The 16,908-nt window shown below is 32.2% G+C and overlaps 1 protein-coding gene across 1 annotated transcript in view; it reads left to right on the plus strand.

Annotated features, from left to right (window-relative positions):
- The window catches only part of Sod2 (superoxide dismutase 2), a 38,711-nt gene extending 26,320 nt beyond the window's left edge, over window positions 1-12,391 (plus strand). Inside the window, exons 4-6 of the mRNA XM_090379276.1 lie at window positions 3,239-3,352; window positions 5,794-5,973; window positions 12,048-12,391. Coding sequence (XP_090235402.1) covers window positions 3,239-3,352; window positions 5,794-5,973; window positions 12,048-12,196 — 443 coding nt within the window. The 3' untranslated portion in view covers window positions 12,197-12,391. The remainder of the gene's footprint in view (window positions 1-3,238; window positions 3,353-5,793; window positions 5,974-12,047) is intronic.
- The last annotated feature ends 4,517 nt before the right edge of the window (window positions 12,392-16,908 follow it).

Below are 16,908 nucleotides of genomic sequence, written 5' to 3' on the forward strand. Positions count from 1 at the left end.
TATGTGAACCTTAATATTGCAGAAGATAAATTGTTGGATGCATAAGCAAAAAGATTAGCATTAAAATAGTTTAGTTATAAATCAAATTTATAAAATATAGAAATTTCAAAAATCATTTTTATCTAGAATTTCTGTAAAATATACAATCACTTTCATAAAAAGTTTGTGGGAGTTAACTCACTTGGTTTTATTTTCTCCTGCACATACAGTAAAGCCTCATAATTCCAGCTGTTTTTGAAAATTTTATTTAAAAAATCTGTGAAATTATTCTGGAGTCTTGCACTTCATCAAGTGTTGCAAATTATTTACAACCAGGTAAACTTTACTGTATTCTCCAGTGTGAATTAAACTCTCTGATATATCTGTTATTGCTCACTTCTGGTTAATTGACATCTACTATTATTCAAATTATATCTCATATGAACTTTGAAAGCTAGAATTTTTTTTTGTTTATTTTTTGGAATATGATACTGGAAATCGCTAAATTAACTTCATTATGCATTCATTTCTTGATTGCTTGTTTGGCAAGTTACAGCTTTATATACCTTTGGAAAGTTTTCTCAGAATCACACCCTTAGCCTTAAATTAAAAAACAAAAAAAAAACTTGCTTGCTTTAAAAGTTTATATGATGTACAGTGAATAACAGTAACTGTCAACTCTGATTAGGGGAAGCAATGAGAGACATGTCACAGAGCAGCTTGATTATCAGCAAATCATCCAATCATATAGCATTAATTTGATTGACATTGTAATATACTACTTTGGGAAGCTAAGGCAAAGTTTCCCATGGTTATATTTAGACAGTTGTTGTATTATTATTTTATGATTAATTGTATTTATATAAAGTCCACTATGGTATTTTTTTTTTTGAAAAGCTGAGTGTGATGCTTGGAAAAGTTTCCCCATGTGGAAGAGAAGAGAGATTATAATTGCCATAGTTGTGACATTGCTTTGCTGCTCAATCAAAATTTTGTGTAATTTTCCTATAGTAGTTAATGAATTGTGCACTTTATTACCAAGGGAGCCAAACAGTGTTAGTTTTCAAAAACCCATGAAGGGTTAGGTCCAAAATTTATAATACTCTATTATATTTATATTTTTATGTATTTAAACCCTATGTATTCTATAGCAGGCATGGACTTCCAAAAGCTTTTGCTGCCAACATTATTTGTGTTGATTTCTTATTAGCAGCTCACAAGGTTTGAAAAGGCTGGTTCTGATATTTTTCTAAGGATGGTCTCTAATCATTCCCTTACATACTAAGTTTAATAGTACTGCTATTCAGATCACATTAATTTTCTGGAGCTGTGCAAATAGAATTTGTCAGTTTTGTGTGGACTGACAAATTTGTCAGTCCACTGCAACCAGATAACCTTAGTAACCTTATGTACTAAAGAAGTGCATTGCTTCATGATGTCAGATGTGTTCGAGGCAACTCTGGGTGTGAAGTAGCATAGGCAGGAATTGGGGTGTGATGTGTATGCCTCACTGGGTTGAGGCTGTCTTTGTGTAACATTAGTTGCAAATAATTATTTGCATGAAGGTAGAATCACATGTTCCAGACTTGATTATCAGGTGTAGATAAAAAGTGATAGTATTGTATTGGGTAATCTTCGTTGTTCTTTGGCATACCTTCTTTGTTAAATAAAGTCATGAAGTTTCTGAATTCACATTTGTGCCCAAAAGTTCTGGTATTCCCTTTCTGCCAAATAGTGTGGCTGAAATCATATATATAGACTTGTGCTCTGCAGTACTTCATATCTTTCATACTTCAAAGTTCAATATGAAAATGATTTTGTGGACGACACTTAGCCTGACTGAACCTAATTGTAATACTTTAGGAATGTTTCTTAAATGGTTGTTCATGGCACCATTTGGAGGAATTTTGTGCATGTGTGTGTATTCTTAGCCAACGATTTTTTTTTTGTTCGGGATTCCTTGGTATCATACACTTGCATTGCATCACAAGGAGCAAATATATGCTGATTTGTAAAGTTGTGACAGAAGTCCTAATGTTATTTCCCAGAGAACTGCTGCAGACTTGTATATATTGATGTCAAGGATAAGACTGCTTTCAAAATAATGTTGTATGTAGAAAAATAAAAATGGTCCAGGTTCTAGACTTAACCCGACTCTTTTATTATGCTACTCAAATCTTGACAATATTATAATCAAATATATACAAATTAGAAATGCTACAAATATACTTTTGTACAAATTAAAAATACAGATCTTCATTCAATAATAGAGATTTCACACAATTAGTATTGAAATAAAATAATATTAAAAGAAACAGCCTAGAGTAAAATATATCAATGATAAATCTTAGTTGTATGGAAATTCATGACTAAGAATTTTGTTGAAAAAATGATTAGAGTGCTCTAAAACAATTAACAAAAAAGATCAATTTTCCACTTGAAACTAGCCAGTACTAAGAATGCAGTAGCCAACAAAACATAGTGGTAAGGTTTTATGACATGACATGTTATGATTACAGAGAACAAAAGGCCTCCCCACATGTGATCAAGTGATTGGCAGCAATCTTTTAATGTTATGATTATTTTTGTGCTATAATGTAAATTTTTCACAGAATAAATTATTATTAATAGCACAGTATTAATTTTAACTATATACCAGATCTACTCCACAAAGAAAGTCATTCATTTAAGCAATTTTCATGATTAATATCAAGATGTTTTCACCTTAGGTATGGCTTTTCAGGTCAGTAGTCCCAGATTTGTGATGTCTCGATTGTGGTCAATAGGATAGATTCAGAGCTTTGTGTTGCTTAAACCACATACACATAATTTGCTATTGTTGTGAAATATTAGGAATTGTGATTTGTCAGAGCAATTTTGTTTTGATTTTTGTTTGATATTTCTGGTTTAGTTTTTTGTGTGACCTTTGCTAGCTGCTTGATGGTAAAATCCATTGTGGGTTTGGAAATGGGTATTTTGCCGATGCTGTATCAAGGGGTAAATACTTCCATTGTTACACTCCTGTTGGGCTGCCATTTGCTGCACTGTTTGCTCATCCAGTGGCATTTTGTTTTCTGTCATACTGCTTGATTTACCAGTGAGACGCATGAGCAAATATTGTTTTACAGTTATGTATACTGTTTCAGTAGCTGAGGCATCTGTCCTTTAAGCACCAGTTGTATTTCAAAATCAGTTAGATTGTATTTAAACATACATGCATATATACATACAGAAGTATGCAGTTTTTTTTGTTTTTCAGATGATCTGTCAACTATTGTAGCACTGGGATCAGCACTTCGATTCAATGGTGGAGGACATATAAACCACTCAATCTTCTGGAAGAATTTGTCTCCTTCTGGTGGAGAGCCACAAGGTATTAATTAATTTTTACTTTTCAGCACAAAGTATTAAATGTGCATATATTTTTTCATACCACATGATTGGATTATCTATCATTTATTATATTTTTCAGCTCATAAGACACTTTTTTTTTCTGAGAAATAAAGAGGGCCTATTTTTGAGGAATCATCTTAAAATAAGTCATTTTTAGAATGTACTCTTTGAGCTGGTCTTGGCAGGCACTGTAGATCATTCTAGTTTTCTAGTAATTGTTTTATCAGAAAGGACAATTTTTCAGATTTCCAGTTATTTTAATGGTGGATTATACTGGATAATCAGTATAATCTCAAAAAAAAAAAAAAAGTTGCATATTTTAAAGTGGTTCCATTTTGTAGTGGTTGCAGTGGAGGCACTGCAGTTTGTGGCCTGGAGAAAAGTACACTAAAGCATTTAGTAAAAATGGAGCAGTGGTTGAATGAGCATTGTGCATTTGCTAATGAAACATTTTTAAATCAGGTGATTCTGTTGTGAATACCCAGGGTGAATTTAGATGCCACTTCATTGTGAGAAGAAATAGTAGTGTTCCAAGTCGAAAGACCATGACATATCAGATTTACAAATTTAGAACAATAGCTGTTGGTTGGTTGGTTGTTGTGCATCAGCAACTTAGGCCATATTGTGGCATGTATAATGTGTCTGTAAATTAACTTATGTTTTGTGGTAGATTTTCTGTTTGCTGGACAGAAAACCCAAGTTTCCAAGAGGAAAAACCATGCTACCCTCACCTGAGACCAATTAACTCAGCAATGTGAAAAAACACCTATAAAAATTCCTTGCATCATTAACAGAATCCAAACTCGTGTTTTTTCCACCTGGTGTGGGAATAGAACAGCAGCATCCATAACAGATATGAAATTTCCAAGTAAGATGCATACAGCATGTACTCCAGAAAATATTGAAAGAATCAGAGCAATGTTATCCTTGAACTTCTGCTAGTCAAGAGAATTGAAAATATCAGAATGAAGTGTATGCTGTATATTGCATAAAATGCAAATTGTTTAACAATTACTTATTCATGATTTGGATACACATTTGAATTTCTGTAATCTATTCCTACAGAAGGTGAATAATGATCTAGACTTAATCACTCATTTAATAATGAGTGATGAGGCCCACTTTCATTTGAATTGATATGTAAATAAACAGAATTATAGATACTGGGCAGTATCTAGAATTGATACTGCCCAGTTGGGGGGGGGTCTTCTTTCAGCACCATCAGACCATACTTTAATAAAAATGCTAATGGTTTGGCTGGCACTAACTTCAGCCCTGTATATGAACATGCTGCAAGAATTTGTAACAGAGGATCTTCACCAAAAAAACTAATAAACTTGCAAAATGTCTGTTTTCAACAGGATGGCACTATGGCACATATCACAATGCTTTCTATGGACACTTTAAAGGAGATGTTTCCAAATTACATTGTCTTGATTTGGTAACATAAATTGGTCATCATGATCACCAGACATACCTGTTTGCGATTTCTTTTTGTGGGATTTTTTAAAATTCAACGTCTACACAAACCACCCATGGACACTTTAGCAACCGAAACAAAACTCTTGTGATGAAAAGTGAAAGCATACCACCAGAAATATTACATAGACCAATGGATGTGAGAATATGAGAAGAGGATTGTGTTCACATTGGTGGGCAATAATGGACATCATTTACAAGCACTGAGGAATGTAACCAAATTCTTTTATGTATATTATTGAACTTTAATAACAAATGTCTTTTCCAATTTTCAGAGTAGTCATTTAATTTTTAAAATGGGTAATTGTTTTTGCCCAACATGTATAAAAACAGCAAGATTAAGTTGATATAATTTCACTATTATAGGAATAATTATATTTAAAAAAATTTTTTAGAAAGAATAAAACTAAAATTATATTCATTACCATGTGTATTATATTTCAGTACCTTTGAAAATTTTTAATCCGTATTTATTAGGTGAAGTTTGTTTATTGCGATCATATTGAGACTAATTAATTTTGAAAGGAGGAATTACAAACATTTGGTTACACGAAAGTGTATTTGAGATATTAAGTAACTGAAATTGATAGTATTATTAAATAAAAGAATCATATCACGTGAAATTCTTCACACAGTAAGGGGGATATTTTGTTTTCAATAAAGCACCTTCTCCAAAGGTTGTTTATGCAGCTGTTTTATCGGAATGTGAAACAGTAGTGACTGGCGAGGGGAAAACCAGTGCAAAAGTACTCTCTCACCACCTTGTATTATTATTGGTAACATTATTTTGTGACCATGTTTTTATAACTTTTGGTTTGAACCTCATGTTGCATCTGTTTGAGCTGTGTAACTTTTTTATCAGCTAATCTGATACAAATTACATTTTAGCCCAGGTTCATATATAGTTCTGATTTCTAATTGATATATAATTTTGTATTACAGGAGATCTGTTGCAGGCTATTAACAGAGATTTTGGAAGTTTTGATAACCTTAGAAATCAAATGTCAACAGCTGCAGTAGGTGTTCAAGGATCTGGCTGGGCATGGCTTGGATTTGATTCAAAATTAAAGAGATTGCAGATAGCTACCTGTGCAAATCAAGATCCTTTACAAGCAACTACAGGTATAAATATCATTTATGTATTATTACTGTTTTTGTGGAAGAGCTATGCCAATTCCAGATGACCTTTTTTTACAGGTGTTTGCACTGAACATCTTCAGAATTAAGATGCAAGGCTAGCTTAATTATGGTTGTTTAAAAACAATCATATTGCACATATGGTTGTTTTTGAAGCATGCATGCATGCAATTCTTCCTTCATGACAATTGTTGCTTAGCAGTTTTTCCATGTTTTAGCATTGTTTACATATAGGAAAAGGGGGAAGAGTCTGAGGATTTGCCTTTCATATGCTATCAGTATCATCTTTATGATGCTGATTTTGACATTAGGGCCTCTGGCTTCAGAGATTATGGATCTTGTTTAAAACTAACTTCAATTAACAGTACAATTTACCCACAATAAAACATAATACAGTTATTTTTTATTTTTTTAAATCATGTAATAAATTTGCATTGATAATTGATGTTAACTCTAAATGGAAATAACCTGTGAAGAGACTCACTGCCATGATGACTTTTTGATTCTAAGATTATGTTTACAGGAATCCTTGAAATACAGTAGACTCTTGATTTTCTGGGATAGATGGTAAAGTTCCCGGATAATCGATTTCCCAGTTAATCCAAAAATACAGCAAGTCCGCAATATATGTAAGAGATACGTTCAAGGACTTCTTATATAAAAGTTGAGTTTTACGTAACTAACTTGGAAATGAGTAATAAAATATTGCTGCTATATCCCTGATATGCCAAAATTACAAAAACCACATAATATCCTTAGAAGAATGAAGAAAAACAGTTATATATTTTTAATTAGCTCAATTAAAAACTTTATCTGGGGACAGCAGTGAAGTAGCCAGAGTGATATATAAGAAAAGAAAACATAAAAAGAAATAAGAAGTGCATGTTATTGTACAGTATAAACTGATTTGTATTTCATAGCCTTTGTTATTATAGTTAACTTCACTGGTTCTTGTATTGTCTTTCTACTTTATTGTTGTGTTCACTGTTGCCACTGACAAATCTGAATTCTGCACGATACTTGTTATTAATGTTTGCCCATTTTCATACATCTTTATTATTTTAATTTTCTAATCCAAATTGATCGCTTTCCTTTTCTTGGTCGATTTACTAGTAGCACTGTCACTTATTCTCTTAGTTGGCACCATGATAACAGTCAAAATTAAATTTTCTGAAAAGATCTTCATAGGGCTAAGGCGAAAATGCACTTTTACATCCCACACGAGCTCACATTTTACTAAAGCACATTTCTGGAGGTCACTCCCATAAAACAATATGCACTTTCCGGGTTATTGGGCTTTTCTGTTAGTGCAATTCATTATAAATGGGCAGTAAACTCGATCTTATTGCATTTTGCGATAATGCTGATAACTGGAATTCTGTGGGTTTTTACGTTATTATGGTAAAATTTTCAGTATATAAAAAAAAATATATATATATATAAATAACATAACATAAGTCTGGAGCTACATAAGTCGGGGACTTACTGTATCAAAAAATGTTCAGCAACTTATGTAAAAAGTATGGCGATAGATAAAAAAAACGAATAAACTTACCACGCACTACTCGAGTGTCCAATACACGAGTAGTGCATATTGGACAAGCATTTGCTTTTTACGATGTCAATTTTAAATCTAATAGTTCCATTTATTTTTTTTACAAGGTTGTGTATGGTTCAGGCACCAACATTATAATGGTTCATTAGAGATTTATTGGATGCACCGTTTTCAAACTTTTGAATAATTTCAAGTTAAGTTTTTGTTTAATTGAAAGCACAACTCTTGCATTTTGCCCATCATTTTTGCAATTTCTAAACAAAAAAAAAAAAAAAAAAGTTACTATAAAAAAAAATTCGACATCCCTGACATAAATAACGAAACAAAATTTGTCCTTTAGCAGTGCAAACGGAACACAACAATCGATGTGACGCACTAAAACAAACTAACATTTGGTCTATTTTTTTTTTTTTTTGAGCTGCAGGTGTGAAGATAGCAGGGGTTGCAAGATAATCTCCCAATGACAACTTATAATGCTACTTCTTGTCACTTATTTATGACTTGCAAAACATCTGTTTATACCTATTCTAGTCATCACTTGAAATTTGATTTCTAGTGATTTCTTTTTTTTTTTTTTAATTTGGAGTCTGTTTGTCCCGGTTAATGTGAGCCTGATAAATCAAGAGTCTAGTGTATGTGGTTTTGTATTTGCATATCAACATTTTACAACTTGCATGTTTTTTTTTTTAAATATGTATATATAAGGTTTAGTTCAATCTCCTTTAACAAAAGAACATGATAAAAATTGGGAGGGTCTAATAGTTACTGAAGAGGGATGGAATTTTACTTTCTACCCTCTCAGTGATACACTCACATGGTCACCACACCATATATGGTATTGGTGTGGTGACTGTTGCTGTATATACTCACAGTACTCTATATATAGTGTTGTGTGTGGATATGCTTCAGTAGCATTTTGTTTTTGATCAATATTTGCATTGGAACCGAAGATAAAAACACTCTTGATAGACCATTTTTACATTATGTAAACTGAACATTTAGTTTACTGTGTCTTTTTATATATTTTATGAAAACCACACATTAAATTTGTTGTTTTTCCAAACTTAATGTTTCAGAAATGTATCTCCTGCTGGGCAAGGGATTCCTTTATCATATATTCTGTGAGCTATATTTTGACTAAAGCAAGCTATAACTTGCATTTCTACATTTTGAATAAATTTTTTCATCTTTATTGAGTAATTCAGTATATTTTTTGTCTAGAAATACAGAACACATCCTACTCAATGCCTCCCCCCATTTTTTATTTATTTATCATGGAGTAAATTTGAGTGAGGCAGCTACAAGCTTTAAAGAGATTAGAAGAATGAATGCTAAGCAGTGTTGTATTGGCTTGTTGGATTTTTTTTATTTATTCTTAAAACCTGTATTCCAGAGTTTTTGTATTGTCTTTTTTATGCTTATTTGTATTCTACCAGTAATTTTTCTTCTATGTGGAAATTTTTCTCATATCTAGCTGATTCTTAAAAATGGTGACAGATTTTTCTTTTTCAGTTATTTTCTTGTTGTGCTTACTTCAACCCTATCCAAAGTATTGGAGAAATCCATCATTTGTCAATCTTAATACTACTTCAAACCTTCCATATGATTGATGTTCACCAATATGGATTCTATTAGTACTGGTCCATGAGTGATAACTTGCCTTATGTTATTCATCTGTGGGCAGATTCCTTGGAAAAAGGAATTTCCAAGGAATTTGGAGAAACATTTTTCCAAGCAATTGTTCTCTTCTGATTTTGCAATTGGGCAACCAGTTTCCCTCACTGTTTGTGATGGTAGATGACTGTCTTTTTATATTTCAGCTAATACTGGAGTTCCCCATGATTCTTTTCTTTCACTCACCGTTTTTCCCTCCTGCATACTGATCTCTTATTGAGGAAGTTTTATCTTTGCTGATGACAGTATGGTGTTTGACCTTCCAGTTTGATGAACTTGTTCTTCATAGATAGTTAGTTATAATTTCTCAAATATACACCATCAGTTGTTTATGGATTTATCTCTAAGTAATTCTCTATTTCTTATCTCCATCTTATTTCCTTCAAAATTTAAAAAAAAAAAAAAAAATACTGTTTTCATCCTAATCAACACTTGGATTGCAGAGGGATATTTCAATGCAGTGAAATCAAATAAAATTAATATACTTCAACCATATCCAAAGTAATGGAGAAATCCATCATCTGTCAACTTTATACTGCCTTAAACCTTCCCTATGACTAATGATTACCATTATGGATTCCATTAGTGCTGACCCACAAGTGTGTTCAATTTTTGATCATGAAGATCATTCTCCAAGGCTGAGTACTTGGCATTAAGGCATGGGCATGTGTTCAACAAATACCATTATCTACAGTTCTGCTTAAGTTGTTAATAGCTTTTTAAATTGAATAGTATCACCAAAAAAAGAATCCATTATATATTTCAAATCTGAGATGTTGTCTTGAAGTTTACTGGCTTGTTATCAGTTTATCTCTATTAGTGAAATGTATGCAAACCGCGACTATTTTGCCTAAGTGAATGGCCAAATGGCGGAAATTTAAATATTTATTTAAATTTCCATACATCATAATCCCCAGAATGGCTGCATTTGCCCTGTGCAATAGTTGAAATCAAATAAAACTCGCACACTTTACTGCAATTGTTTTTCGATCACAGGGGCCATTTTGCTGCCTTTGGCTTCAATATTCGGTGGGAGCAGAATGCTCCCTATGGTCAACATTCGAGCACAGTAAAGCATTCAATTTTTTATTTCAACTATGGCATAGGGAGACATTAAAATAATATCCTCTAATCCTATAGTATTGTACTGCATAGGCCAAATGTAACCCAGTTCTAGGGATTAAAGTTACACAACAGTTTTGTGGAAACAGTTTTTACTTCCATATGACACTTGGCTATTCATGTAGAGAACATACATTATTTACATTTTGGCACACATTCGCCAAAATGTAATGCAGAGATCATCCTGCCAGCTGATCAGAATAACAGTAAGTAAACCTATTTATCCATCTCTTTCTTAACTTACTTGATAAATTTGTGTATTCATGCACATTGGTGTATACACAGGCACTCCTCGAATTACGTACTTAATCAGTTTTTTTTTGTGTACATAAGTCCAACTTCGGTGTTGTAAATACATGTACAGTACGGTACAATGCACTGAGATTATAACCCCCAACAAACTTCAGCATTTTACAATTTGTGAGTTAAATGAGGCTGAAAAAACGTAAAATTAATATTAATATAAAGTACAGTATTTATTCAAAACTAATTTAATCTAAATACATACGAAATTTAATTTAATCTACGATAAAATCACTTTACAATGGACTCTACAAATTAAAATACCATTCACCATACGGTATGTAGTAAGCACCGGTCATTGTGATCACATTTTCAAACTGAATTTTAATTGTATTAAACGGCAATTCTAATAAGCAAAAATAGGAGAAATATTATCCACAGGCTATAAAAGTAAAGATATAGAGCACAAATTTACAAAATTAAATGATGCGTGAAAATCAGAAGAATATTTCCCACAGGTTAGTAAAATAAAAATAAATTTACACTTACGTACATAGTGTAACTAATTGATATTTCTGTTCACTGACTTTTTTTTTTTTTTTCTTTCAAAAAATTTTAAAACAGTAAGAAAAGAAGCAATCAATAACAAAGAACATGGCACACACAAATTGCAACTAACATGATACGTGCAAGTGAGATTATTATTAACCATATGGTGCAAGGAAGCCTGAGGCTTATGTTGCACCAGCCAAAAAAAATTCCTGAGAGAGGAATCGCCAAGAAAGAGAAGAATGATGATATCCAGCTCATGATCCTGGGTGTGCCAAGCCCATACTAACCAGATGTGAACCCCGTGATACAGAGTAACAACTTTATGAAGCTCAAAAAATAGGAATGAAGAGAAGATTCTGAAAACTTATGTTTTTTATATGATTAAAGATTTCAGTAAAGGGGAAACACATTTCACCATAATAACGTAAAATTCCACAGAATTCCAGCTATCGGTATTATCGCAAATGCAATAAGATCAAGTTTATTACCCATTTATAATAGATTGTACTAACAGAAAAGCTCAATAAACTGGAAACTGCTAATTGTTTTTATTATTTTATGGTAGTGACCCTCAGAAATCTGCTTTAGAAAAATATCATGAAGGCATTCAAAATTGATTCTTATAACCAAACATAGCAACAGCTTTATGCTTTGTACGTATCTGCAAGTTGTACATAAGTAGAGGAGTGCCTGTACTGATTTATAAACCTGACTCATTGCATAACTCCTAATATGTTCTTAATGGAGTTTTATTGAATACATTGCAAGGTTTCTGCTATTAAATATGGCATTTTGAAGTTCAAGGTAGGGGGAAAAAACTTTCATTTGTATTGAAATCGTTAGTCAAATTGTTTATTACATGTTTTGCATATGCAAAGTACATCAATTTAACATGATTTTTATATTTTAATAGGACTCATTCCTCTCTTTGGAATTGATGTCTGGGAACATGCCTATTATTTGCAGTACAAGAATGTCCGTCCTGATTATGTAAATGCTATTTGGAATGTTGCCAACTGGAAAGATATAGTAGATAGGTTTAACCGAGCTAAGAGTTGCTAATAATTAGTCTGATCCTTGGGAAATACAGTGAAGAATAACTGCATTTATAATTTTTATTATTTGTTTTTTCAAGTATTGATGAACTAGCAAGGTATGTAGGATTGAAAAATCATCTGTTTTATGCTCTTGGAGCATTAAATCTGAATTGTTCTGATTTATCTCAGTGCTAGAAAAGAATAAAAAGAAAACTTGCAACTTATGCCTCTGTTTTTTCTGCCCTAACTTTCAGGATTTGAAGAAATGCAAAAGCATGAACTAAAATTTCTTAAAAAATGTATTCTTATACTAGAACTTACTGAAAGACCTTACATTACTGTATACTTGTTTGTTATATTTTTTATAGAAACAACTGAATTTTAACATTAGTGTTAGATTAGATTGAATAGTTTACTGATTGCAATCTTTTTCCAAAAAATTTTGGTGTTAATTACAAGCCAAACAGATTAAGAATTTGCTTAATCATTAGCAATTAACAAAATGAGAAATATTATTAGACCATAATATCAGAATATAAGCTCAAATAATTCCTTGGAAGGAAAGTTTCTACCAAAGTGTTCTGAGCTGTGGTTGAATTTTAGTGAATAGGGAAGCTTGTGAAATCAATTTTTGCAGTATACTTCACCTGAAACAAGGTAATTTAAATGTTGCTAAAATCAAAATTTCACTTTATACTACACAAATAGATAAGTCAGGGGTTCTAATTCATGTTTTACAGCATAAAACAGGGAAACTAACTGTCATTATTCACCAGAGTTATAAACAATTTGGAATGAAAATTGGTTAACCTTTTCCAGAGTACTACATGTTTGGGCCCTGAGGCATACACATTTTCAAGGTCATTTCACAAGTGCACTACAACTCTTCCAGTAACTGCAGACACAACCCATAACAGATGTTAGCATCAAAATAAATTTTAAAATTCGAGGAGATCAAACCTTCAGCCAAAATTTTGTAAGCCAAACCACAGAATTTTCTAGAATTCAGATCCAGAGGTTAATGAAATGTTGTTATAGTAGGGTTTTAGGAGTATCAGTGACAAAGGCCATATTGCTATGTACATAATGTTTGTAAATTGTATGTTCTGTGATCGATTTTCTGTTTGCTGGAAGAAAAAATCATGCTACCCTTGCCCAAGATGGACTAACTCAGCCATGTTGTGAAAAAGCCCATAAAAATTTCTTATGTCATCGATGGGACTTGAACTCAGGTCTTCAATTATAATAATGATTAGAGGTAGAAGACAGTATTACATCTTTTTATTATGCAAAAAGAAGACATGTAGGTTTTTCTGAATTTAAGATTTTTAACAATTACACACTATATTGAGCAATAAAGTCAAAATATGGACAAATTAATATTTAAAATCATTTATGCATAAAGTTTTTCAATTTTCATGAAGAAACTTACTCTACAGCTAGTGAAAAGCTCATCTCCAAGAGCCCATACATTTTCAACAAATTCTGGAAAAGATTAAGCAAAAAGTTGGGAGACAAGAAAATTTAGAGTTTAGACTGAATAACAAGTTTGTAATCTTTTTTTGAACTTGCAAGAATAGACATGGAAAGCAAGCCAGTTATATTCATTTGGAGCAAAAGAGAAAGCAGTTTTTAAGCTTATTATAACCTGTGGAGCTGACTTGGATAAAAAAAAAATTATCAGAAATGAGAGTTTTAAGAAAAATAACAGATAGATGTAATGGCAAGATCACATTACAAATGAGGAAATAAAAAAAAAAAAAAATGGGTAATGGATATCTAATCAATGGTATGGGAGAAGAGACAGATTAATTAAAAAAGATATATTCAAAGAAGTTTAACAAAGGAAATGGATGCAAAACAATTTTGACATCATATACTTAGTTTTTAGTATAGATTTTGATACTTTTCCACACGAAATACAGATTGGAGTAGTGTGGCATCAGGGACAAGTTACTGCTGTGGATAAAGGGATGGTTGAGTGGTTTCAATGGGAACTGTTCTTCATGGAATAATGTTATTAATGGAGTTACCTAGGGTTCAGTGCTGGGCTCCATGTTGTTTTCAATATTTGTTAATGATACTGATGAAGGCATATTACACTTAATGTCTAAGTTTGCAGATGATACTAAGATTAGCGGGGTGGTTAATCACAGCAGTCAGGGTATGCTACTGCAACAAGATCTAGAAAAATTAGCCAGATGGGCTGAGAAGTGGCAATTGAAGTTTAACATTGATGCAAGATGCTACATAAGGGTAGCGGTAATCCCAGAATGAATAATAACTGGATGATATCATACTCAAGGTAGTGTAGAATGGAAAAAGATTTAGGGGTGATTGTTCAGTTTGACATGAAGTTATCTAAAAAGGCAATGGTTAGGCTACATATTGAGAACTGCATACAGGATCTTGAGCCTCACTTTAGGAATCTAAAATGAAGCTTCTCTCCTCCTGTTGCTCTGGAGGAGAGAACGTTTCAAACTGCAGTCTGAAACTAGGTATCTGTGAGGAGACTTAATTGAAGGTGGCTTTAAATGAATTGAGTAAACTAAATGCAGATGGTATTCTTACTCTTTCTCACATACACCTATAGAAGAACAAATTTAAGTTGAAAGTGGATAGTTGCAGGATAGATGTGCATGTGTGTCACACATGTATGAAAGCTTTAATGATCTCTTGGCTGTTGCAACAACTAAGAGATCATTAAGAAGTGTAGCAAAAGTCACTGTAAAGGAGACTTGTCACAAAGAAAGTAGTGGACTGTTTTTTCCAAATCAAAGGCTAGACAGCAGTTATAGCATATTTTAGTCAACCTTTGAAACCAATACACAATAATAAAAATATAGTAAAACATTTTTCAGCTCAAAATGCAGCCACTGGAAAAATGTTTGTATATTGCTGGCTGTGGTTCTTGGGTAATATACATGGATACTGATGCTCACTTTTCTGAGATCAAGCTTGTACATTACCACAAAAAAAAGTGAACAACCCATTATTATCTGTTGCACTGGTATATCAGGTATAATAAAGCAAGTTATAATGAAGCTGTAATGCTTCTGGCCCTAATTATACAGAATATAAATGGAAATTTATTTTTAACATTAGTAAAATTTAAGCCAGAATTGTACAGTGATTCTGCCAAATCCAAGTATCATTACATTTCAGACAAGCCAAAATGTCTAGAGCCATCTTCCAGTTCAAGTTAACATATGGTTACACTAGCCATTACAGCACTGAAATTCCATTAATATAAAGATATTAACATTTTTTACATGTAACAATTCTTAAGAAAACATATTTGAAGAGCATTTTCAATTTATTTTAGCCCAAAACCTCATCAGTTCATCTAAGTGAACATAGAATGATTCAGTTATCAACAATTGTTAAAAGAAGAGACAGGAGTCTCTGCTGTTAACAATTGTTGATAACTGAAAATACAAGTAATCTTTTGTTGAAAAGATTACTGTATTTCCCATTGCAGATCAAAGAAGCAAATAAATATTATTATTTGCTAGAAAGGGGTTTGTTTAATAATCATTGCTATGGTGCTAGGCTCTGTCATTAACTGATAAAACTTTATACTGTCTAATTTTGGTTGTCAAGATTTTAATGGTATACAAGAAGAGAATTACTGCTGTGCATCTTAGTCTAAAAAAAAAAAAAAAAGTCTTGTTAAAATACATAAGAAGCCACCTTTATATTGCCATTCAATGTACAAACATTTTTGCTGGCAGTACATTCTTTTACATCCAGTTTTCAATAATAATCATTGAAATTTGCAACGGTTTTTCTATTTATAAAATTCATTTATTTATAAAAATCATACAGTTCAGTTCGTTTGTGACCACCATTATGCAATGCATAAATGATAGTCAGTCATTATGTCAGTTAAGTTTTATTTTTATTTTATACATTTTCATTTCCCAGTAATTATTGTGGTTTTAACAACAATGTAAGGACTGGACACAAACTACATTTGCCTTTTCATTAATTTGTTCTTAGATTATTTTGGTGATCTTTTACAAGTACATCATTTAATTGTATAAATTTCTTTGCCACATTTTTATAAGGAATTACAGTAGAACTTGGATAAGAAATTCCCACATAAAGAAGTTTTCCTCTGTACTAGGTCTGGTTTCTTAAGTCGCAATTTCAACTCTGTATATTGTAATGTATTATTTTCCCAGGTAAAAAGTTTTTCTGCATAAAAAGTTTGTAATAAAGAATACACAGAGTATTATTATAATCATGTTTTCCCGCTTAATGTTTTTTAAATATACAAATTCTTTATTTTTAATATTAAAAAAATATTAAACAATATAAACATTTTGGTAATTAAGCAAGTTAGTGCCAAGCATCATTAGTTCATAGTAAATCACCGAAGTAATTGAAATGGCATCGTTTTTGATATACATGTATCTCATATTGTGAATGCCTTCACGAGTTGCTCTGATATTGCACTACCTCCAATAAGCAACGCTTTGCCAATGGAGAAGACTAATGTTACACGGATACCACCACCCAGGGGTGGTGGTGGTGGTATTCGCTGAGAATCCACTGTTGAAGCATTTTTTATTCAAGGTAGTTCAATATCAGGGCAACCCGTGAAGGCATTCACAATATGAGATGTAACAAAAACGATGCCATTTCACCTACTTCGGTAATTTGCTATGAACTAAAATGATGCCTGGCACTAACTTGTTCGATTAGTGAATTTCTGGTAGTCTGAAGCTTTCA

Source organism: Mastigoproctus giganteus, chromosome 8 (genome assembly GCF_048544385.1).
Source record: "Mastigoproctus giganteus isolate SK-2022 chromosome 8, ASM4854438v1, whole genome shotgun sequence".
Taxonomy (NCBI): domain Eukaryota; kingdom Metazoa; phylum Arthropoda; class Arachnida; order Uropygi; family Thelyphonidae; genus Mastigoproctus; species Mastigoproctus giganteus.